The 26,010-nt window shown below is 38.7% G+C and overlaps 1 protein-coding gene across 1 annotated transcript; it reads left to right on the top strand.

The window, feature by feature from the left end:
* Positions 1–2,991: 2,991 nt before the first annotated feature.
* Positions 2,992–25,738, top strand: CDC23 (cell division cycle 23). Its single transcript, XM_036897379.2, has 16 exons — positions 2,992–3,195; positions 3,281–3,353; positions 5,555–5,692; positions 6,513–6,555; positions 7,054–7,159; positions 7,263–7,395; positions 15,561–15,738; positions 15,826–15,923; positions 16,072–16,153; positions 22,470–22,623; positions 22,743–22,862; positions 23,187–23,262; positions 23,562–23,623; positions 24,316–24,394; positions 24,472–24,591; positions 24,789–25,738. The coding sequence occupies exons 1-16, from the start codon at positions 3,035–3,037 to the stop codon at positions 24,957–24,959; spliced, it is 1,794 nt and encodes a 597-aa protein (XP_036753274.2). The 5' UTR covers positions 2,992–3,034; the 3' UTR covers positions 24,960–25,738.
* The last annotated feature ends 272 nt before the right edge of the window (positions 25,739–26,010 follow it).

The following is a 26,010-nucleotide window of genomic DNA, read 5'->3' as shown; positions in this document are numbered from 1 at the left end:
AAAATTAAAGATGCTATTTCTGCTCAATTGAGTATTATATAGCTTTAAAAATTACAGTTATGAAAATTATGATTACAAGATACAAGTCCAACACAAGGGACTAGTTATGTATATGGTACATCCATACAATGGATTACCATGCAACCTTTAAGGATCTGCTGCAGAAGAATATTCATTAACATGGGGAAATGCTCATAGGGAATTAGCAGGTGTCAAATGTGGGCAATAAGACAGTATGAAGCTATGTACATAAATGGATGAAAAAATACAGAAGCCAGTGATTTTGTTAGGCACTAAGGAGCCACGGCCGTGCGTCAGGTGGGCCCTTCTGTCTCAGCCTCCAAGCTTGTTGAGTGGAACAGGGCACTTATGGCCCTTTAGGCCTCAGGGAGGGGCTCACGGTCCACCCGGTAGGGCTTGGCTAGTCCCACAAGCGCTGCCCCAGCCTCCCACCCCGATGAGGCCATGGAGGCTGAGGCGGGGTGGGGGGGCCTGCCTGACGCGAAGCCGGGGCTCCTTCCTGCCTAACAATTTCCTGGGTGATAATATCCTATTTATTTATTCGTTCATTTAATAGACAGAATCTTTATCACAGTTTTAAGTTCACAGCAACATTGAACAGACATTTCCCATGCACTCCCCCACACATGCATAGCTTCCCCACTATCATCATTCCCCATCAGAGTGGTACTTTCGTTACAACTAGTGAACCTACACTGATACGTCATTAGCACCCAAAGTCTCTAGCTCACATTAGGAGTCACGCTTGGTGTTGAACATGGGTTTGGACAAATGTATAACGACATGAGTATACTATTATAGTATCATACAGAGTCGTAACACTGTCCTAAAAACCCTCTGTGCCCTGCCTTTTCATCCCTTTTCATCCCATATTCCCCCGTTAAGACTAGGCAACCACCCATCTTTTTAGTCTCCACAATTTTAGCCTTTTCAGAATGTCACATGGTTGGGATCATACTATGTAGCCTTTTCAAATTGGCTTCCTTCACTTAGTTAAAAAGTACTGAAGTTCCCTTCATGTTTTTCCTTGACTTGATAGCTCATTTCTTTTTAGTGCTGAATAACACTCAGTTGCCCGGATGTACCAGTTTACTTAGCCATTCACCTAGGGAAGGACATTCCGATTGTTTCCAAGTTTTGGCAATTATGAATAAAGCTGCTATAAACATCTGTGTGCAGGTTTTTGAGTGGATATGTTTTCAACTTCTTTGGATAAATATTAAGGAGCAAGATTGATGGATCATATGGTAAATGTATGTTTAGTTTTGTAAGAAACTGCCAAACTCTCATCCAAAATGATTGTACATTTTGTGCTCCCACCAACAATGAATGAGAGTTCTTCTTGCCCTGTATCCTCACCAGCATTTGGTGTTGTAAAGTGTTCTGGATTTTGTCCATTCTAATAAATGTGTAGTAGTATATTTATTTTCTTTTATGGTTACTGTGTTCTTTAAGTTTTTTGCATTGACCATACATTACTTTTGTAATAGAAAAATGTGTTATAAAATAAAAACTACAAAGTCATTGTAGCAGGGAGTGGGGAGAGGAAGAGTGGAGGAATAAATATTATGTAACATTATTTTAAGGAAAATATCATACAAAGTAATGATACCAGAACAACTACAGTTTTTAAAATGGTAAAAAAAATTGTGTGACAATTATATCCAATTTAGCTTTTCATTCACTGGTACAAAAGACTGGCTACACCCAAAATGTGTTGTTTGTAGAGAAGTACTTGCAAAAAGCATCTTGAAATCATGTCTATTTTCTTGTTAATTAAAAACAAAACATAAAAATTATAAAGTCACATACAATTATAAAAATTAAGTTTGATATTTAAAGGGCAAAAAGTAAGAATTCTAAACAGTAAGTCATAAAAGCAGTATTTGACTACCTTTAACACATAAACAGTTAAATTTCATCCTACTGAGCAGTACGTACTCAGTTTATATTCAGTGTTTACAGGTATAACATAATGTAATTTTTGTATTTGCTAAGAAATCATCCTTTTTTTCTTAAATCATAAATTTTAAACAAATACAATGTGCATCACTTGTGAGACAAGAAAAAAGAATTTTGCCTTTGTATACTGTTACAACACAATAAAGTTGCCTTTTAATACAATCTTTAATATACTGTATTAATACAAAACAATATGCTACCTAAAATCGCTTCTCTGTAACATCCAAGGAATGACAAAATGGTTCGTAAAATTCCCAAGGAAATTGGTAAAATCATATATTACTACGAAAAGGTCAAAGCCAAAAAGAGTTGACAATGTTCATGTATTGTTTAAGAACGCTGGAGTCAGAGCCGGGTTACAAGATAGGCTGGCTTTCTTCCCGAAAAGGTGATAGAACCTCTCGGAGCTTCCGTTTTCTTATCTGTGTAATTGGGATGATAGGAATATCATAGAGCGGTTTTAAGGGTTAAACCAGATCATACTTGTAAATGTACAAAATCTGTCACAGGGTAAGCCCTAAATAAATGTAGGCTATCTTTCCACCTCTGGGGTGAATAAAGAGGAAGGATTCTCTACCTGCGGCCATATATCTTCCTACTTAAAAAACCCAGAGGATACCTGGCACCTGCCAGACAAGACACATCACTTTGTCATCCAGCGGCAGAGAATCTGCCCACAAACTACAATCTTTTTTCCAATCACATCACCCCCAAGGTGCTCTCCCTCCCGCACCTTTCTTGTCTCTACTCCTACTCGCAGCTTCCCAGTCCACTTTTCCCAGTCACTCATCCCGCCCCACCCAGCCCAGCATCAGCGGTTTTCCCCCACCTTCCGTCCCTTTCTGGTTCTAACTTCCCGCCCTACTGGCTGTTGGCCAATCGGGGATGCACCTGTCTCTTTTTTCCCGGCCTCTTGGTGACGTTACGAGAAATAAAATATATGATTGGCTTCTTTGGAGCCAAAGCTCACCAATAATAGGTAGACTTTTTTGGTGCAGACGGACAGCTAGTATTATGGCTGGTGATTGGCTGGAGTGGCTGAGACGGGAAAATGGCTTCGAACCCCACCGTCGTCCCGGTGGCCGTCACTGCCGCGGTGGTGCCGGCCCTGTCAGCCAGCAGCGATTTCTCAAATTTGCGGGAAATTAAAAAGCAGCTGCTACTTATCGCGGGCCTCGCCCGGGAGAGGGGCCTGCTGCACAGCAGCAAATGGTGAGATGTCGGGATCGGAAGGGACCGGGCTTGGACCCTTGGCCTCGGGGCTTGCGGAGACGATCCGTTTGTGTGGGTGTTGCAGGTCCGCGGAGCTGGCCTTCTCCCTGCCGGCGTTGCCGCTCGCCGAGCTGCAGCCGCCTCCGCCTCTTACAGAGGTAAGAACTTCTTCCCGAAGAGGGCTCCCCATCAGCCGAGAGGTAGGGCGCCCCGTCCCTGGAGGGGGGCGACCTGTCTAGCAGGAATGTGGAGGGAATCCAAGCATTTAAAGAGCTGGGTTTTTTTTTTAAGTCAATATCAAGTTTTATGTGTACATGGCTGAGATAAAACTTGAATGTTTAGTTGCAACATTTTGAAACATTTTTGAAACACTAACCCCAGGGAATACCTTGCAGTTCTTCCTAGGAAAGTGAAATTATTTGTGAAAACAAATATACAGGAAATAATCTTGATGGTATGTAAGAAGCAATTTCAAATGAAGAATAACTGGGGAAAATGTCACAAGATTCTCATTTCTAAAAGAACAGATTTATCCACAGGTTGAACAGGTAATGAAGAATTCTGTTAATGATGTTAATCCAGCCCATTTTCTATCCCTATTGGCATTCTTGGAAACAGAAGCTTCCCTGCTGGTTTCCCCAATAACACATGTCACAGAAACTGGAAGAATGTGTGAGACTTTTAAGTCAAGTGCCGAGAAGAGGAAAAATGTGTTCCAGATTTTTGCAGATGCTCTCAGATCAAATTATGCTGTTAAAAAATTGTACAGTATGTTCAATGGAGCATCAAAGATGAAAAGACAATTCAGTGGCTCTGTAATCTGGAGAAGAGAATCTTGGAGCCGTGCTTATGTAGGGTGTAATTCGCAAGTTCAGAACTGTCATGGTGGAAGTAATGGCAAGGAAGTTAAAGCGCTGGACTTATAAAATAAAGAGCTGGGTTTTATCTGCGTTTTTGTTGATTTTTTTGTATCATTTTAAGTGATTTTATCTGCGTTTCTGTTGAGCTTTGTGAAGATTTGGTGGTGCTCTTAATTAAGCTGGGGAGAATTAGTGAACAATCCTTGCTTAAGACTTCATTCAGCCTTTGAGGTTTTGTAGCCCAACTTAGTGTTCCTAACGATGAGAAGAATCGACGGTTTTTACAACAGTGTGAAACTGGCTTTGGATTCACAGCTCTGGGCTCAAATGTCAGCCACAGTAGTGATTTTTGGTAACTTACTTCCTGAGCCACAGTTTCCACATCTATAAAATGTGGATAGTAATAATATATACTTCAGAGGGATATTAAGAGAATTAAGCAAGAGTATATTTTATGTATGATCTGCAGTAGGTATTTTTACATAGCCTGTGTGGTCTGAATGAGTTTCATCATAATTCATTTTCTTTTTCCTGAAGATGCCATTTCTTGATCCCTCTCCTGTCCTGTTTAAAAAAAAAAAAACGCACAAAAACTGAGTCTTTCTTACTCCAAAAGGTATAATGCAGATGGTGGGGGGAGGGGAGGAGAAAGAAGCAAATGCTGAGTGGGTGTGAAAAGGGCCACCACAAACCTAAGCTAGTGGCCACATTTAGGATATGTTGATTCACAAAAGAGAACACTGAATATGTTTTGGTTCCAGTTTTGTGCTGGTAGTATTTGGGGCAAGAAGGATGAGAATGAAATTATCAAAGTTTTGATAAACTCATCACTAGCATATGAGGGGATTGTGTATTTTAACTTCAATGTGTATCATGTGATTTATTTTCATAGAATTATGGCTGTGTTCTGTGCTTTTTACAGTAGTAACGTGTTTAAACTTCCTTGAAGTACAAAACGTGTAAGTCATTGCACAGAATATTGCGTTTATGTGTTAAAGGCCTGGAAAAGAAAGGGAATATCAGATATTAATGCCAGACACTTTTCATGACTTTTTCCCTTTTTTCCTCCTACCATATCTGTATTACTCATTCCATTTTACAGATGAAGTGAATATTCAGAGAAGCTAAGTAACTTCCCTCCTAATGTCATGAAACCAGGAAATCTAGGAGTCAGAATTTGAATACGGTCCCTAACGCTGAAGCCCATGCAACTTCTCACTACCTTTGCAAACCAATACAAGTTTTTGAGTGCGTTAGCTTATAAAAGTTTTATTTTTTCCCCCAACTTTTTATTTTGAAAAAAATGTTCTATGACCTTTCTTCATAATAAATATATAAAAATAATTCACATGTATATGCATGCATATATATTAGGTTTTTTGGGGGGAGGAAAATAATTATTTCCTCTTACGCCTTGAAACTAATGACTATGCTTCTTGGATGTGAACTGTTTTTTGGTGTATTCCCAACCATTTTATGTAAACTTGTCTCTTTTCTAGGAGGATGCCCAGGATATGGATGCTTACACCCTGGCCAAGGCCTATTTTGATGTTAAAGAGTATGATCGGGCAGCACATTTCCTGCACGGCTGCAATAGCAAGAAAGCCTATTTCCTGTACATGTATTCTAGATATCTGGTGAGGGCCATTGTGAGATGTCATTCTACTTTCAGTGACGCATCCATATTTAGAACCACAGGGAAAAGTTTACTCTTATATAGCTTAATAGTAGGCTAGTTGGTGAATGTACTTAATAAATACTGAACAATAGTAAAGAAGATATAAATAAAGTCAGAAAATGATGGTATGGAAGAAAATATTAAACATTGATAATATTCATTATGGAAAAAGGTGTGGGGCAGTAGACCCTCTATTTTAGGATTAAACGTTCATATAGCTTAGAAGCTAATTTTGTCATATTATGTCAACTTGAAATATTATGACCAAACAATTCTACTTTAAGGAACTTGTCCAGTAGAAATACTTCAGTATGTGCACAGGGATATATTTACAGGGCTGTTGACTGAAGTATATTTTTGTAAGACAGAAAATGTCAACACCTAAATATCCACTAGTCAGGAAACTCATTGTTAATTCTTTCCTGAAGGATTTATTATACTGCTACAAAATGATGATTTTTCCACTCCAGCACTCTCTCCACATTTACTACTCACCACTTTGCATTCTACTCTAAGCAAGAACCTTCCCTCCCCTTCTCCATTTATGTATCTACTACTTAATATCATTATGGACTCAAGGATTCCCATATTTTTAATTATTTATAATTTATTACTGTACTTAATTATTTTGTTGCTCAAATCGTTCCTGATGGCTAGCGGGAGCCCTGAACAGTTGTTTAAAATTAGTGACGCGCTTTGGTTGAATTTGGGCCCTTTAGGCAGTTTCAGAAGGAGTTTTGGAAAAAAGACCTATTATTTTGTTGATTTTTCTCTTACAGTCCGGAGAAAAGAAGAAGGATGATGAGACAGTTGATAGCCTAGGTATGACTTTCTCTTGCCTTTTGGAGTAAAGCACACTCAAATGCCTACATGAGCCAGGTAGCTAATGTAAATGTGCGAAGTGGACTGAGGAGCACTGTTGCAAATGGAGCACAACTGGCTGGTTGTCGTCAAGCTTTGGCTGAGGGCTGCCTCGCGGGAATGTGGGCCTGACACTGTCAGGGCTTGCTTCCCTGGGCGCTGCACTGTTCGTTATAGCCTGAAGCTGGAAATTCAGATTTTTAGTTGACGCTTCTGATTTTTAAACATTGATAACTAATTCCAATTTAAAAAAACCTGTGTGGCTCTAACAAAATACGACCATAGAGCAGTTACAATTCTGGTTTTTGGAATAAAGTGAGCAGATTGTATTATTGGCCATTTGTGAGTGTTTGCTGGAAGCTCCAGGTATACTTTCATTGATGTGAAAGGGAATATCTAGATCTATGAAAGGAAGACCAGCAGTCTTCTCTTAGATTAGAGAGTTTGTTTCTTTCACAGGCCCCCTGGAGAAAGGACAAGTGAAAAATGAGGCTCTTAGAGAATTAAGAGTGGAGCTCAGCAAAAAACACCAGGCTCGGGAACTTGATGGATTTGGCCTTTATCTGTAAGTGTTAGAGTAATTTGAAACTTTCTATAACATATGCTCTTAAGTAGAAGGAAGGTGTTATAAAAATGTTAATTTCTTCTGTGATTGTTTCCTTTCCTAGCTATGGTGTCGTGCTTCGGAAACTGGACCTGGTGAAAGAGGCCATTGATGTGTTTGTGGAGGCTACTCATGTTTTGCCTTTGCATTGGGGAGCCTGGCTAGAACTCTGTAACTTGATTACAGACAAGGAGATGGTAAATTGAGATAAGCTATGTGAGGAACCCTCTGCTCCAACCCTTATATAATGCTGTAATAATGGGGTGGGAGGAGAGAGGTTTGCTAGACCTTTGATTGTAGTTAGCTTTCTGCTCTTTCTCTTTCACTGTTGGGAATTTATTTGAAAGACTAAGGTCTAGTTCTTATCTGGTAGCTGCTGTTGGATTTATATCCAGTTGTATTAGAATATCTTTTTATATTCATGTTTTCACATTCAAGTTTTACTGTAACTTGTTTTATAGACTAAATGCTATTATATTTCTCTCCTAATTCCAAAGATGCATAGGAAATGTTTCTGATATTTATATTAAAAACATTTTTAAGGTCTCTTCTGAACTGTCGTAGGTCCCTGTAAAGATTTAGAGATTTGTTAATGAAACAGTGTCTAGTTGAGGCTTGAACAAGAACAATGCAGCAGTTAGGGGTGCCAACTCCCTGTGCAGTCAAAAACCTGCTCACCAAAAATTTAACTACTAATAGCCTATTATTGACTGGAAACCTTACTGATACCGTAAACTGTCAGTTAACACATATTTTGTATGTTATATGTATTATGTACTGTATTCTTACAATAAAGTAAGCTAGAGAAAAAATGTTTTTTCAAATTGTCACAAGTCTCCAGGAAATTTTCCAATACATTTATTGAAAAAATTCCATGTGTAAGTGGACCCGCACAGTTCAGACCCCTATTGTTCAAGGGTCAACTGTATATGAAATTGCTTTATAAATTAATAGAATCATTACTAGAGGACATTGTCTATAGTGTTTATTTTGCTGTTCTTCTCTAGTTAAGGGAAGCAATATACATTTCCTTTTGTTGGCCCTGAAGAGCCAAAGGCTGGTTGATTTCCCCAGTAAAGATACATGTTACTAAATCTTTGTCTGAAATCTTACATTGGTTTTCTTGTATTCACCTATCTTTAACTGCCTATTAGACTTTCATTGTAAGTTTGTTTTATCTCCGAACTCAGAACATACAAAACCAAATATCTCATCTTGTCTGATAAATTTTCTTTCTTCCTCTCAACTTGATAGACTCTCATTAACATCACTGTTTCTCAAGACACCTAATCTTGATGCCTCAGTCATATTTGTCTCTTCCGTTTGTCTCATCACCCTTTAGAGAGTCACCAAACATTGCCATGGTTTCCTTCTTATGTGCATCTCTCTCTCTTGGTTTCCTATGCCATCTTGGTTATCATCTCAAACTTGAGTGACTTATAAGTAATAGATACTTTCTACCTAGCTTTCCCATTTTTATATACCCATTTCCAGGCCATCCTGCATACTATTTCTAAACTTAGTCTTTTTTTAAAAAATTTTTATTAAGGTATCATTGATATACACTCTTACGAAGGTGTCATGTGAGAAACATTGTGGTTACTACATTCACCCATATTATCATGTCCCCACCCCACCTGCCCACAGTCACTGTCCATCAAGGTAGTAAGATGCCACAAAGTCACTACTTGTCTTCTCTGTGCTGCACTGTCTTCCCCATGACCCACCCACACCATGAGTGCCAATCAATGCCCCCAAATCCCCTTCTCCCTCCCTCCCCACCCATCCTTACCCCGCTCCCCTTTGGTAACTGCTAGTCCCTTCTTGGAGTCTGTGAGTCTGCTGCTGTTTTGTTCCTTCAGTTTTGCTTAATTGTATACTCTACAAATGAGGAAAAGCATATGGTGCTTGTCTTTCTCTGCCTGGCTTATTTCACTGAGCATAATGCCCTCTAGCTCCATCCATGTTGTTGCAAATGGTAGGATTTGTTTTCTTATGTCTGAATAATATTCCATTATATATATGTAGCACATCTTCTTTATCCATTCATCTACTGATGGACACTTAGGTTGCTTCCATATCTTGGCTATTGTAAGTAGTGCTGTGATAAAGATAGGGGTGCATATGTCTTTTTGAATCTGGAAAGTTGTTTTTGTTTTGGTAAATTCCTAGGAGTGGGATTCCCGGGTCAAATGGTATTTCTAGTTTTAGTTTTTTGAGGAACCTCCATATTGCTTTCCACAATGGTTGAACTAATTTACATTGCCAACAACAGTTTAAGAGGATTCCCCTTTTTCTGCATCCTCGCCAGCATTTATTGTTCCTAATCTTTGGAATGTTGGCCATCCTGACTGGTGTGAGGTGATATCTCATTGTGGTTTTAATTTGCATTTCCCTGATGATTAGCAATGTAGAGCATCTTTTCATGTGCCTGTTGGCCATCTGAATTTTTTCTTTGGAGAACTGTCTGTTCATATCCTCCACCCATTTTTTAATCAGGTTATTTGCTTTTTGGGTGTTGAGGCATGTGAGTTCTTCATATATTTTGGATGTTAACCCCTTGTCAGGTATGTCATTTATGAACATATTCTCCCATACTGTAGGATGCCTTTTTTTCTACTGATGGTGTCCTTTGCTGTACAGAAGCTTTTCAGTTTGATGTAGTCCCGTTTGTTCATTTTTGCTTTTGTTTCCCTTGCCCAAGGAGATGTATTCGGGAAAAACTTGCTAATGTTTATATTCAGGAGATTTTTGCCTGTGTTTTCTTCTAAAAGTTTTATGGTTTCATAACTTACATTCAGGTCTTTGATCCATTTTGAGTTTACTTTTGTGTATGTAGTTAGATAATAAACCATTTTCATTCTCTTACATGCAGCTGTCCAGTTTTGCCAACACCAGTTGTTGAAGAGGCTGTCATTTCCTCATTGTATGTCCATGGCTCTTTTATCATATATTAATTGACCATATATGCTTGGTTAATATCTGGGCTCTCTATTCTGTTGCATTGATCTATGGATCTGTTCCTGTGCTAGTACCAAATTGTCTTGATTACTGTGGCTTTGTAGAAGAGCCTGTAGTTAGGGAGCATAGTCCCCCCAGCTTTGTTCTTCCTTCTCAGGATTGCTGTGGCTATTTGGAATATTTTGTGGTTCTGTTTGAATTTTAGAACTATTTGTTCTAGTTCATTGAGGAATGCTGTTGGTATTTTGATAGGGATTGCATTAAATCTGTAGATTGCTTTAGGCAGGATTGGCCATTTTGACAATACTAATTCTTCCTATCCATGAGCATGGAATGTATTTCCATTTATTGGTGTCTTCTTTAGTTTCTCTCATGAGTGTCTTGTAGTTTTCAGGGTATAGGTCTTTCACTTGCTTTGTTAGGTTTATTCCTAGGTATTTTATTCTTTTTGATGCAGTTGTGAATGGAATTGTTTTCCTGATTTCTCTTTCTGCTAGTTCATCATTAATATATAGGAATGCCACAGATTTCTGTGTATTCATTTTGTATCCTGCAACTTTGCTGAATTCACTTACTAGTTCTAGTAGTTTTGGGGTGGATTCTTTAGGGTTTTTTATGTACAATATCATGTTATCTGCAAATAGGGACAGTTTAACTTCTTCCTTACCAATCTGGATGCCTTTTATTTCTTTGTATTGTCTGGTTGCCGTGGCTAAGACCTCCAGTACTATGTTGAATAAAAGTGGGGAAAGTGGGCATCCTTGTCTTGTTCCTGATCTTAAAGGAAAAAGTTTCAGCTTTTTGCTGTTAAGTATGGTGTTGGCTGTGGGTTTGTCGTATATGGCCTTTACTAGGTTGATATACTTGCCCTCTATACCCATTTTGTTGAGAGTTTTTATCATGAATGGATGTTGAATTTTGTCTAATGCTTTTTCAGCATCTATGGAGATGGTCATGTGATTTTTGTCCCTTTTGTTGGTGTGTATGATGATGATGATGGATTTTGAATATTGTACCATTACTGCATACCTGGAATAAATCTTACTTGATCATGATGGATGATCTCTTTGATGTATTTTTGAATTTGGTTTGCTAATATTTTGTTGAGTATTTTTGTATCTATGTTCATCAGGGATATTGGTCTGTAATTTTCTTTTTTGTGGTGTCTTTGCCTGGTTTTGGTATTAGAGTGATGCTGGCCTCATAGAATGAGTTTGGAAGTATTCCCTCTTCTACTTTCTGGAAAACTTTCAGGAGGATGGGTATTAGGTCTTCACTAAATATTTGGTAAAATTCAGCGGTGAGCCATCTGGTCCAAGAATTTTGTTCTTAGGTGGTTTTTTGATTACCAGTTCAATTTCATTGCTGGTAATTGGTCTGTTCAGATTTTCTGTTTCTTCCTGGGTCAGCCTTGGAAGATTGTATTTTCTAGAAAGTTGTCCATTTCTTCTAGGTTATCCAGTTACCATATAATTTTTCATAGTATTCTCTAATAATTCTTTGTATTTCTGTGGTGTCTGTAGTAGGTTTTGCCTTTCTCATTTCTGATTCTGTTTATGTGTGTAGACTGTCTTTTTTTCTTGATAAGTCTGGCTGGTGTTTATCTATTTTCTCAAAGAACCAGCTCCTGCTTTCATTGATTCTTTCTATTATTTTATTCTTCTTGATTTTATTAATTTCTGTTCTCATCTTTATTATGTCCCTCCTTCTACTGACTTTGGGCCTCATTTGTTCTTCTTTTTCTAATTTCATTAATTTGAGTTTAGACTTCATATGGGATTGCTCTTCTTTCCTGAAGTAAGCCTGTATTGCAGTATACTTCCCTCTTAGCATGGTCTTTGCTGTGTCCCACAGGTTTTGTGGTGTTGAGTTACTGTTTTCACTTGGCTCCATATATTTCTCAATCTCTGTTTTTATTTGGTCATTGATCTATTGATTATTTAGGAGCATGTTGTTAAACCTCCATGTGTTTGTGGGCTTTTTTGTTTTCTTTGCATAATTTATTTCTAGTTTCCTACCTTTGTAGTCTGAGAAGTTGGTTGGTACTATTTCAATCTTTCTGAATTTACTGAGGCTCTTTTTGTGGCCTTATATATGATCTATTCTTGAAAATGTTCCATGTGCACTTGAGAAGAATGAGTAGCCTGCTTCTTGGGTGGAGTATTCAGTAGATGTCTGTTAGGTACATTTATTCTAATGTGTTGTTCTTTGCCTCTGTCTCCTTACTTATTTTCTGTCTGGTTGATCTGTCCTTTGGAGTGAGTAGTGTGTTGAAGTCTCCTAAAATGAATGCATTACATTCTATTACCCCCTTTAATTGTGTTAGTATTTGTTTTACGTATTTAGGTGCTCCTATATTGGGTGCATAGATATTTATAATGGTTATATCCTCTTGTTGGACTGACCCCTTTATCATTATGTAATATCCTTCTTTGTCTCTTGTTACTTTATTTGTTTTGAAGTCTATTTTTCCCGATACAGGTACTGCAACTACTGCTTTTTTCTCCCTATGATATGAGTTGCATGAAATATCTTTTTCCATCCCTTCACTTTTAGTCTGTGTATGTATGTCCTTGGGTTTGAAGTGAGTCTCTTGTAGGCAGCATATAGACGGGTCTTGTTTTTTTATCCATTCAGTGACCCTGTGTCTTCTGATTGGTGCATTAAGACCATTTACATTTAGAGTGATTATTGATATATATTATCAATATATACTAATTGTAAGTAATGGTACTTATTGCCATTGCAGGCTTTAGATTTGTGGTTACCAAAGGTTCAAGGGTAGATTCTTTACTATCTAACAGTCTAACTTAACTTTGGTGTGCTATTACAAACACAATCTAAAGGTTCTTTTTTTTTCCCTCCTTTTTCTTCCTCCTCCATTCTTTATATTTTAGGTATCATATTGTGTACTCTTTGTCTATCCCTTGACTTACTTTGTTGGTAGTTGATTTAATTTTGCATTTGCTTAGTAATTAATTGGCCTACTTCCTTTACTGTGGTTTTATTTTCTCTGGGTACAGCTATTTAGCCCTAGGAGTACTTCCATCTATAGCAGTCCCTCCAAAATACACTGTAGAGAAGGTTTGTGGGAAGTAAATTTTCTCAGCTTTTGCTTATCTGGAAATTGTTTAATCTCTCCTTCAAATTTAAATGATAATCTTTCAGGGTAGAGTATTCTCTATTGGTGGCCCTTCTGTTTCATTGCATTAAATATATCATGCCCCTCCTTCTGGCGTCTAAAGTTTCTGTTGAGAAGTCTGATTGTAGCCTGATGGGTTTTCCTTTGTATGTGATCTTTTTTCTGTCTCTGGCTGCTTTTAATACTCTGTCCTTATTCTTGATCCTGCCGTTTTAATTATTATATGTCTTGGTGTTGTCTTCCTTGGGTCCCTTGTGTTGGGAGACCTGTGTACCTCCATGGCCTGAGAGACTATCTCCTTCCCCAGACCAGGAAAGTTTTCAGCGATTACCTTCTCAAAGACACTTTCTATCCCTTTTTCTCTCTCTTCTTCTGGTATCCCTATAATGCGAATATTGTTCCCTTTGGATTGGTCGCACAGTTCTCTTAGTATTCTTTCATTCCTAGAGATCCTTTTTTCTCTGTGCCTCACCTTCTTTGTAATCCTGTTCTCTAATTTCTATTTCATTTACTGTCTCCTCTACTTCATATAATCTGCTTTTAAATCCCTCCATTGTATGTTTCATTTCAGATTCTGCATTTTTCAAAGGTTCTATCTCTTTCTTGAATTCCTCCCTGAGGTCTTGACTGTTTTTCTGTAGCTCCGTGAACATGTTCATGAATTTTATTTTGAAATCTTTTTCAAGAAGATTGGTGAGTTTAGTTTCACTTGGTCCTCTTTCTCTTGTTTGTGGGATTTTAGTTTATACCTGGTTCTTTTGATGTTTCATATTTGTAATAACTTGGTGTAGGCGTCGCTCTCATGTGCCCAGAATCTCTACTCTCTGGAGCTGCTCAGCCTGTGGAGTGATGCCAGGGGTCACGTGCGAGTGGCGCTGATGTGTGCTGGGAGAAAGAACTCTTTCCTGCTTCCCAGGTGCAGTGACTGCCTCCACTGCCGGGGCCAGTGGGCCAAGCACACAGGGAGAGTTCTCTATGCTATGGCCTTGTAGCTGCCACAGGCAGGGCCACCCTCTGGCTGGTCTGGTGCAGTGGTAGGGGCAGCAGGTTTGTGCACATATTCTAGCTGGGAGGAAGGAGTGGCAGGCTGTGTATTGCAGTGGTGGTGCTGCCTTTCTAGCCAGGCAGATGGAGCACCTGAAGGTCCTGAAAGTTCCCAACCTGCTGGGCTGAGTGTGCCAGGACAGTTTTGTCCACCCGTCTTTTCTCCTCTGAGCAGCAAGCTCTGTGCAATCCTTGCTCCTTTAGCAGACGTCTTGTTTTTGGGAAGTCTCTCAGACTGCCTGTCTTTCTTTTGTCCCAGAGCAGCCAGTTTTGGGTACCTGTTCTCCACAAGCAACTGGAATCTCAGTCACTCCAAGTATTCTGCCTGACTTAGCTTTCCAACCCCACTAATCTCCAGAGTACCATGTAATGTAGGTTTATGCTCTCAGAGAAGATCTCCAGGGCTGGGTGTTCAGCAGTCCTAGGCCTCCACCCCGTCTCCACTCCATTTCTCTTTCTCCCACTGGTAAGCTGGGGTGGGGGAAGGGCTTGGGTTCTGCCGGGTCATGGCTTTGATACTTTATTCTTGTCCGTGAGGTCTGCTCTTTTCCACAGATGCAGGTGATCTGTCGCAGCCTTCTTTCCTGTTGCTCTTTCAGGATTAGTTTTATTTGCTGTATTTTCATATTATATGTGGTTTGGGGAGGAGGTTTTTCTCTCTCACCTCTCATGCTGCCATCTTTAAGCCAGTCTTCAATTTTCCTCCAAACTTATTCTTAAAACACCTATGTCATTGTGTCATTCTATTGCAGAAATGCAGTGATTTTCTGTTGCATCCCATTTCCTATTGCACCATAGGATTCACCCTAGGAGTTCTGTCTTATTTTTCCAGTATTTCTCAGCACCTAAACTAAACTGTTTTCTTTATCCTGTTCACCCACATTCATCAGGACTGTTTTGCTTCTATTTATGTTGTTGCCCTTGCCTAGAATGTTGTATTTTTTCTCTTCTCCCTTTTTTCTATTCAAGCCCTTCCCATCCTCCAAGACTCACCTCATATTCCATCCTTCCTTGAAGCCTTCTCCAACTAGGCTGCTCTCCCTATTGTGCTTGAGGTTCCTATTCACTCAATTGAACTGTCCTGTGTTCATTATTAGGTGCTTTGATAAAATTTTGGTGATAAGTTTCTTTAGGCAATAAAGATAGTTCCTTGATGTTCATTTGGGGGGAGAGGTCCAAATATATTAAGTATTTCCCTCTCTCTCCTGCTGCCAGCTGAAGTTCCTGTCTTTGCCAGACACCTGGATGAAAGAATTTTTTCTGGCTCATATATACACAGAGTTGCAGTTGATAGAGGAGGCCCTGCAGAAGTATCAGAATCTCATTGATGTGGGCTTCTCTAAGAGCTCATATATTGTTTCCCAAATTGCAGTTGCCTATCACAATATCAGAGGTGAGTGAATAAGGACAATGAAATACCATCAAACCCTAAAAGTAGCACTGTATTATTTTCTGAGCTCTTTCTGTCTCCTTCCCACAGATATCGACAAAGCCCTCTCTATTTTTAATGAGCTGAGGAAACAAGACCCTTATAGGATTGAAAATATGGACACATTCTCTAACCTTCTTTATGTCAGGGTGAGCTGCTTCCTTTGCTTGAACTTGATTAAGCACTTTTGTGCTTTAATCTCATGGGTTGGATTGTCATCCAGGTGCATTAGCTACAAGAAAAATATTTTAGGGGGTTCCTTTTTCATGCTTAGCTTGTCTTTTTCTTTTCTTCTAGAGCATGAAATCTGAGTTGAGTTACCTGGCTCACAACCTCTGTGAGATTGATAAGTATCGTGTAGAAACATGCTGTGTAATTGGTAAAAGTCACTGTTTTTTTCCTTTAAGATTTACTTTTATTGTAAGTAATACAAACGTCAAAATAACAATATATATGTGTCAAAGTTAACAAAGTTACACACAATAGAATGTGAAAACTCACTGTAGTCCCACTTCCAAAATTTGGTGAACACGACTCCAAAATATTTTCCTGTGCGAATACCAAAAATGTACATGTGTGTGTATACAGTTGGCTTGCAAAAACTGTATCATTATACTGGCTGCTTTATAACTTCCTTTTTTAAAACTTAACAATATGTTTTTTTCCTTCTTTTCATGTTAGTACCTATATTTGTATTATTTTTGATGGCTATTTAGTGTTTTATTATATGGATTTACCATCTTTTTTTTAAAATTGAAGTGTTGTTGCTATACAATCTTTCAAATGTACAACACAGTGAGTGGTTCAACAGTTACCCATATTATTAAATCCTCACCCCCTCTAGTGTGGTCACTATCTATCAAGGTAGAAAGATGTTACAGAATCATTGACTATATTCTCCATGCTGTACTACCATCTGCATGACTAATTTATATTGTGATTGCAAATTACTGTGCCCCTTTATCCCCCTCACCCTCCCTACCCATCTGCCCCAGCCCCTCCCCTTTGGTAACCACTAATTACTTCTCAGTGTCTATGAGTCCACTGCTGTTTTGTTCCTTCTGTTTTGCTTTGTTTTTATATTCCACAAATAAGTGAAATCATAGGGTATTTGTCTCTACCTGGTTTACTTCACTGAGCATAATACCCTCTAGATCCTTTGATATTGTTGTAAATAACAGGATTTCTTTTCTTTTTATGGCTAAATAATATTCCATTGTGTATATATACCAGTTCATCTGTTAATGGACACTTAGGTTGCTTCCATATCTTGGCTATTGCAAATAGTGGGGTCATAAACATGGGTGTATATATCTTTTCAAATCAGGGATTTTGTTTTCTTTGGGTAAATTCCTAGAAATGGGATTACTGGGTCAAATGGTATTTCTGTGTTTAGTTTTTTGAGGAACCTCCGTACTGCTTTCCACAGTGGTTGCACCAATTTACTTTCCCACCAACAGTGTAGGAGGGGTCCGATTTCTCCTCATCCTCACCGGCATTTATTTCTTGTCTTTTGGATAGTGGCCATTCTAACTGGTGTGAGGTGGTATCTCATTGTGGTTTTAATTTGTATTTCCCTGATGATTAGTGATGTGGAGCATCTTTTCATGTGCCTGTTGGCTGTTTGTATTTCTTCTTTGGAGATACATTGGTTCAGGTGCTTTGCCCATTTTTAATTGGTTTGTTTTTTGGGTATTGAGGCATATGAGTTCTTTATGTATTTTAGATGTTGACCCCTTATCAGATGAGTCATTAATGAATATATTCTCCCATACTGTAGGATGCCTTTTTGTTCTGCTGATGGTATCCTTTGCTGTACAGAAGCTTTTTAGTTTGATGTTGTCCCACTTGTTTATTTTTATTTTGTTTCCTGTGCCTGAGAAGATGTGTCCAGGAAAAAACTGCTCATGCTTATATTTAAGATATTTTTACCATCATTTTTATTTAATCATTTTTTATTATGTAAGTTGTGGCCAGTGTTTGTTAAAATTGCTTCAGTATGTATCTTTGTATGTGTACATTTATTTTTGTATGTTTATGCAGCTATTTCTGTGTAATATGTTCCCAGCAGTGAAAGGCTGGATTAAGTTGTGTATATTTTAAACCTTAATATTACTAAACAGTTTGTAAGAATTTCTAGTCCTATGAAAAGAAATGAGCGTACCTGTTTCTCTGTATCAGAGTGCCTAATTTTGGCACTATTGACATTTTGTGCTGATAATTTTTTGTTAGGAGGGCTGCCCTGTGCATTGTAATGTGTTAGCAGTATCCCTGTTTTTACTCACTCAATGCCAGTAACCCCCTTTCTCCATTTGTGACAACCAAAAATGTTTGCAGGTACTGCCAAGTAAGCTCTTGGTGTCAGAATTATTCCAGATTGAAAACCCTGTGTACTTGGCCACATAGTGTGGCCTGTGCATCAGTTGACATAAGCAGATCAGTGGCCACTCCTGGGTAGAAGTAAGCCTGGTTGGTTGTGATTAGGTGTTGGGTGACACTGCGTCAAGATCATGCATTCCTTCATACCTTTCTAGGTCAGGTGGTTGTTCATTAGCTGTTAGAATTTCAGCTCATCAATTGTTCAAGGGGTGTTTCCAACTCTTGAGGCAGTTGTAGCCTAGTATGGGAAATAAGCATTTTAGAAATTAGTATGTACCTGTGGGAACATAGGTAAGAGTAAGAACAAAAGATCTTTTCAATATCAGATCATTATAAATATAGAATAAAGTCCATTAAGGTGAGGGTGGGGCTACAGTTTATTCAGAAAATACCTTCTGAGTGCCAGGCACTGGGCTTTGTATTGTGGTCCCTACCCTAATTGCCAGTTGAGGAAGACCAGTAAGGAAACAGCTAAAATACAGTGGGTTGAGTGTCATGACTGAGGTAAATATAGGATCTTAAGAGAGTAGATAGGAAAGGTATCTATTCCAGTCTGACAGTAGGAAAAGCTTCTTGAGACAGTAATGTTTGAAGAATGGGCAGGAGTGAGAGTTCAATAAGGGAGGCCTGAAGAATTTTAAACCAGACAGTGATGAAAGTTTTCAGAGTTTTAATTTCGATTGAAACTAGAGACAGTGTGTTGGGAGGATTAGAAATAGGGCAAGACTAGAGGCAGGGAGACCAGCTAGGAGGCTTTTGCAGTAATCCAGTGTAGGGATGACTAGAGCCTAAACTGAGGTATTGGCCATGGAGGAATGGCAAGAGGTAATTGGACTTAGAAGATATTTAGGAAGTAAAACAAACAGGAATTGGTGACTGGGTAACCAGATGGGTAATAGTGCCCTTTACATGAAGAAAGGAGATAGAAGTAGGGGAGATAATGAATAGTTCTTTTTTTAACCTATTGACTTAAAGCCAATTAAAATCAAAGGAGACACATAAAAGTAATGATTTAGGAGTTTCTTGTTTTTTAAAATAATCATTTGAGGTGAACTCGTTAATGAACCGTGTATCTGGAATGCTCGGCAGAGTTCCTGTCATATGGTCAATAAATGTTTGTTGAATTCAGCCCTCCTACCTTAGATATTAATGAGGAACATTAGATATGATAAAAAATATACTTCAGCTTTCACATGATAGCTGGTTCCGAGGAAGTGGAAGGAGAAAGTGTGGAGAGAGGAGAAACTGAGGACCTGAGACATAATGAAATAACAAGAATAGAGTGAATTGGTTGCTTTCTTCTGCATCTTTTCTGGTGTCCCAGTCTCTCAGAGGCAGCATTATGTATAGATATATAATATAGATGTGTTTATAATATATGTTTATATAATATAAATTATATACACCTATGTATATAAGCAGCATATCCTAAGTATAGCATAGTTAAGGTTTGGACTCTGGAACCAGACTGCCCAAGTTAAAATCTTGGTTCTGTGACTGACTAGCTGTGTGACCCTGGATCTAACCTCCCTGTGCTGTAGTTTCCTCACCTGTAAAGGGATGATAACAGTACAACCTTCTCTCATGTAGTTGTATTGAAGATGAAGTACATACATACAAAGTACTTATAACAATATAAGTTTGCCCATCACATTGTAATCATTTAACTGGTATTTGTACATTGTAATTGTCCCAACTGGCCAAAAAAAATCTCATCTACTTAAACTTGCCCAGAACTTACCAGTTATGACTTCCTTAAAATCTCCTTTGTCATCCTGACCCCTTCAGCAGCTAGGGCTTATACCCCTGCTATCACTACCCCAGTTTTCCTATTCAGTTACAAAAGGCAACCTTTGGACACTCTGCCTAGATAGTCTGTTTTTTTTTTTGTTTGTTTGTTTTTGTTTTTAATTAAGGTATCATTGGTATACAATCTTATGAAGGTTTCACATGAGCAACATTGTGGTTTCAACATTCACCCATATTATCAAGTCCCTCCCCATGTACCCCCCCATTGCAGTCCCTGTCCATCAGCGTAGTAAGGTGCTACAGAGTCATTACTTGTCTTTGTGCTATACTCCCTTCCCCGTGACCTACCTATATTGTGTGTGCTCATTATAATGCCCCTTAATCCCCTTCTCCCTCCCTCCCCACCAATCCTCCCCAACCCCTTCCCTTTTGTAACCTTCTTGGAGTCCGTGAGTCTGTTGCTGTTTTGTTCCTTCTGTGTTTTTTTATTATTTTATTTGGTATCATTAATGTATAATTACTTGAACAACATTATGGTTACTAGACTCCCCCTATTATCAAGTCCCCCCCACATACCCCATTACAGTCACTGTCCATCAGCATAGTAAGATGCTATAGAATCATTACTTGTCTTCTCTGTGTATACTGCCTTTCCCGTGCCCCCCCACCCCACTACATTATGTGTGCTTGTTCCTTCAGTTTTCTTTGTTATACTCCAGAAATGTGTGAAATCATTTGGTACTTGTCTTTCTCCACCTGGCTTATTTCACTGAGCATAAAACCTAGTTCTGTCCATGTTGTTGCAGATGGTAGGATTTGTTTTCAAGTCTGTTTATTCTTCTGGCTCTCAGTCTGAGTTAGGGGCAGAAGCAAAGATATCCTTGTGTAGGACATAAAGTACTCCATCTTGCTTTTTTCCCGTGTGAATGTGAACTTGAATTTGAACTTAAAATGATCAGTTACATGGTGTAGACAATTGTTATAAATGATGTCTCCTGAGTCAAACAAACAACTGAATCTAGACAGATTTATATTTTGTTAACTGTTTTTGACCAAAATTGAATCATATTATATAATTTTTCTGCAAATTGCTTTTTCCACATGATGGTGTATTATGATCTCTACAAGTTAATATATATACATCTAAAGCCATCTTTTTATCTAGTTTATTTATGTATATATATATATATATATATATATATATATACAATTTATATTTAAAGGAGATGTTTTGAAATGCAGTTTTTTTGTTTACTTGCTGACTGCTTCTCCCTTTAAAATACTTGTGTTAGCATGTTCCATACCAGATAAAAATATATATACATGTATGCAGGATTTAATGGGCTGTATAAAAATAGATTTGTACTGTATACATTTTTCTGCATTGTACTTTTCTCATTCAACAATATCTCATGAAAAATCCCTCCCAGTCTTGGTATAGCTCTAATTCATTCATTTTTTTTTTTGAGAGGGCATCTCTCATATTTATTGATCAAGTGGTTGTTAACAACAATAAAATTCTGTATAGGGGACTCAATGCACAATCATTAATCAACCCCAAGCCTAATTCTCAAAGTCTCCAATCTTCTGAAGCATAACGAACAAGTTCTTACATGGTGAACAAGTTCTTACATATAATTCATTCTTTTTTTAAAAAATAGCTTTATTGAGATACAACTTACATATCATAAAATTTATCTACTTTGTGTTTACAGTTCAGTGAGTTTATTGTAAACTTAAACAGTTGTGTAACTATATCCGTGACCCAGTTTGGAACATTCTGTCAAACCTAGAAAGTTCCCTTGGGTCTATTTGCAGTCAGACCCTGTCATCCCCCAGCAGCCACAGATCTGCCTTCTATCTCTATATTTTGCCTTTTCTAGAAGTTCCATATAAATGAAATCTTGCAATATTTAGTCTTATTATCCAGCTTCTGGTTTTTGAAGATCATCCATGTTGTAATATGTATCAATAGTTCTTCCCTTATTATGCTGAGTAATAGCCTGCTGTTTGGATATATGCCACATTTTGTTTATCCATTTAGCAGTTGACATACAACAGATGGCTTTTATACCCTTTCTTCAAATTCTTTCACAGAATCCTGAAATCTTTCACATGCTCCTTTCTAGAACAATGATAATAGAACTACTTTGATTCTTGTGGGAGAAGGGAGCTCAGAGCTTTACCTTTTTAACTCTCAAGGTACCTCAGGAGTCTAGGAATATAGTTGGAAAACCAGCCAGTCTAAAGCATACTCTAGAAATGCCCTGCCCTTTCTTAGGAAAATGTATATATCAATGCTGTATCCAGATAAAATAAAATGAAGGAAAACTTGCAGTGGTAGGGAACTCTTTTTTTTCTAAACCATATTGTTTGATACGTAAAATATATTTCCCAAGGGAATGATGATATTTTCCCTTATGTACAATTTGGCTTTTCTGCAAAGATTTTGGGGGACTGGGTTATTGTTCCATGCCCACTTTATGGAATGCGGTCTATTTTAGTGGGCTTTTATTTTTACCTTTCTAGTTACTCATACATATTTTTTCCTTTTTTAAAAAAATCAGGAAATTATTACAGTTTGCGTTCTCAGCATGAGAAAGCGGCCTTATATTTCCAGAGAGCCCTGAAATTGAATCCTCGGTATCTTGGGGCCTGGACGCTGATGGGGCACGAGTACATGGAAATGAAGAACACATCTGCTGCTATTCAGGCTTATAGGTAAACTTCTAGTTGTAGGGGTGAGGTGGAGCTGATTGCTCCGATGTTGGGAGTCTCTATTGAGCCTGCAAGTTGCCAACCTTGATTCTGCCCTCTTACCAGTCTCCTTCATTTCTTAGGCATGCCATTGAGGTCAATAAGCGGGACTACAGGGCCTGGTATGGTCTTGGGCAGACCTATGAAATCCTTAAGATGCCATTTTACTGCCTTTATTATTACAGGCGGGCCCACCAGCTTCGGTAAGTCTAGCCAGGTGATGGTGTGCTTGTTGTGGGGAGGGCTGATACCTTTCTTTTTTGATAGCTACTGAAGAATCACATAGTTTTGCTTCTTAGTGACCTGAGTTTAAACTTGCCATGTGCTGTTTGGTCATTTTCATGTAGTGTATTCTACTAATGGGTTAATAGTATAATTGTGAACACAAAATAATATAATTATATGAAGCGTTGGATTAAAGACCAGTCCTTGCATAGATCTGAAATAGCTGTGGTGGTGGTTCCTCAAGGGAGTACTTAAGTTACCTATAAAGTCTGCTCAGACTGCCTATGCCTCTTCTCCCCCAGGCCCAATGATTCTCGTATGCTGGTTGCTTTAGGAGAATGTTATGAGAAACTCAATCAACTAGTGGAAGCCAAAAAGGTACCTGAAATTGGGTCCTAGAGAATTTGAGTAGAAACCTGCTGTTTTGATGGAGGGTTAGGCTATCTGTGCCTTAGTTTTCTTTTATTCTTCTATATCTATGTAGGAAAGTCTGGGTATTTATAGGTGCATAGGCTAGAAAGCGCAGCAGGGCTGACAAAACCAGTGGGAATGTCAGTATGCAGCCTGGCCCTATGAGATCTAGTACAAATGCTAGGAGGCTTGCAGGACCTGAGCCTTTATGATTAGTCGCGGTGCATAAGGCAGTGGGCAAAGTGACCGGTTTATTTCCTTGACAGTGTTATTGGAGAGCTTACGCCGTGGGAGATGTGGAGAAGATGGCTCTGGTGAAACTGGCAAAGTGAGTGAAAGGAGTGAAATGCTATTGTTATTTCTGTTGGCTTCTCTGGGCTGTGGTTCTGCATGCTCTACAGCCTCCATCCATCATCCTGCATGAGTGTGGGGAGGGAATGTAGCAGTGGGTATGAATACTGGTCTGGAAAGCTAGCCATTTTGACTTAAGCACATGCCTCTTCTCTCTGAAGGGGAAATTGCTTTCCTATTAGGCAAGGGATCAAGAATGAACTAAAAGAAATGAATGAAATTGTCATGTCAGAGCAGTCTAAGAAAACTACTTTAAGTACTAATCTCCTGATAAGGCTCAAGAGAATAAGGAGTAACTCAGAGATGGCAGGCAAAGAGGTTTTTAAATGCAATTTCATTCCTGCCAATTCTTTTTTTGATTCTTAGAAAAAAGTTTGAATTGCTTGGTATCTTTTTTTATCTGGCTCAGGATTATTACCTGAGAATTTTTGCAAAGGTGTGTTATCCAGTTTAAGTGTTTACTAATGCTTCCTTCATCACAGTAGCAGAGTAATGATTCTAAGCTTTCACAACTAATACTATTCTGGCTCCAGGGTGCCATTTATGTTGAAATGTGTACTTGTCTATCTATGTATTGTCACTTTTTGGGTCATGATCCTGTGCTTCTACTTTATATCACTAGCTTGCCTCGAGATGTGATCTGTACTTAAAGACCAATTTTTTTTGTAGGCTTCATGAACAGTTGACTGAGTCAGAACAGGCTGCCCAATGTTACATCAAATATATCCAAGATATCTATTCCTGTGGGGTATGTGTCATGAGCATGAGAATTGGGTTGCTGGTCTTACTCTTATCACCTCAGTCATTCCTGCTTCCCCTATCTAGGAAATAGTGGAGCACTTGGAAGAGAGCACTGCTTTCCGCTACCTGGCCCAATACTACTTTAAGTGCAAGCTGTGGGATGAAGCTTCAACTTGTGCCCAAAAGTGTTGTGCGTTCAACGACGTGAGTATCAGTTCTTTAATAAAGGGTTTGAATTTTAGGCTTGAACATACGATTTTTTCATGATCTGGGGGTGAAAGGTGGGTAAAAAAGGTAAGTGTAAAGGTACTTTGATCTGTGGAACTTATATATTGTATCTTAGAATCCGTTTTTGAGAATAGCCTTGGACATATTGAAACAGTTGCCTGCCTTTGTTTCAGACCCGAGAAGAAGGTAAAGCCTTGCTCCGGCAAATCCTGCAGCTTCGGAACCAAGGCGAGACTCCCTCCACCGAGATGCCTGCTCCCTTTTTCCTCCCTGCTTCACTGTCTGCTAACAACACTCCCATACGCAGAGTTTCTCCACTCAACCTGTCTTCAGTCACACCGTAGTTGGCTCCTTTCAAGCCAGCACATTGCCAGGCACATATTAAGCCTTATCTCTACATAAGGAACAGCTACTTCTGTTCTTCCAAGGACCTTAGCTCTATTGTTTGTACAGGTGGAAACAGCAACTTGGGGACAGTTTATAGTATGACCTTCAGAGTGTACTGACAGAAGAATCCTGGCAGGAACAGACACTGTCTTCTGTCAAGGAGAAGCACTTCTATTTCCTTTCTGTTCAGAGTGGCTATAGATCTTGGCCTTCTTCCTAGACCTTCCCCCACCAAAATCATCCCTTTAATAGCACTTTAGCACAGGCAAGACTACAGGAAAGTTTTAATGCTGGTGGGAGTGGAAAATTGCTTTAGAGAGGCAAAGAAGGGAGAAAAGTCTGTCATTCTACCTTGTGCTGGCAGTAGGGGCACTGGATACCCTAGGAAGATCAGGGCCCCGGAAAGACATGACCTCACTCACTGTTCTTGGATTCACTGAACGTGACTATGCTGACATCAGAGATTAGGTTTAAATGAACGAAGCTATACCATTTGTTCTTACTATAGGGAGACATCCTTCCAAAACATAGTTTTGAGGAGTTGCCTAAAAGCTTTCAAATTGGAAGTTACTAAAGTTGAACCAAAGTAGGAGCAAAAGAATCTGAGCAAGGAACTGCTGATGACCTCTACACAGAGTCAGCCTTACCCCTCCTAAAGCAAAGCAGTCATTTCATGGACATTTGGGAATATTAACTTTTGTGACTATAAGGACAAGAATAAACTCACTCCAAGGTGTCCTGTTTTAGTATTTTTGATGTAATTATATTTCTTTCCTCCTCTATATCTCCAACAATATTTTTCTCAGCCTTCATTTGATTAGACAAGGTAAAGGGGCTCATTCTTGCTGTACTTGTGGAGGGGTTCAGGTCTGCCCATGTGTATTCAGTAGGCGGTATCATACTATGACGATAATGTCTGCCATTATGAATGTGTATAGTAGACACTATGGATAAGTTGGAGGTGAGGGACCAGCTTTTCTTTTTTGTTTCTAAAACAAGATTGTTACT

This window comes from Manis pentadactyla, chromosome 13 (genome assembly GCF_030020395.1).
Source record: "Manis pentadactyla isolate mManPen7 chromosome 13, mManPen7.hap1, whole genome shotgun sequence".
Lineage (NCBI taxonomy): Eukaryota > Metazoa > Chordata > Mammalia > Pholidota > Manidae > Manis > Manis pentadactyla.
This window is presented reverse-complemented; position numbering and strand designations above follow the sequence as displayed.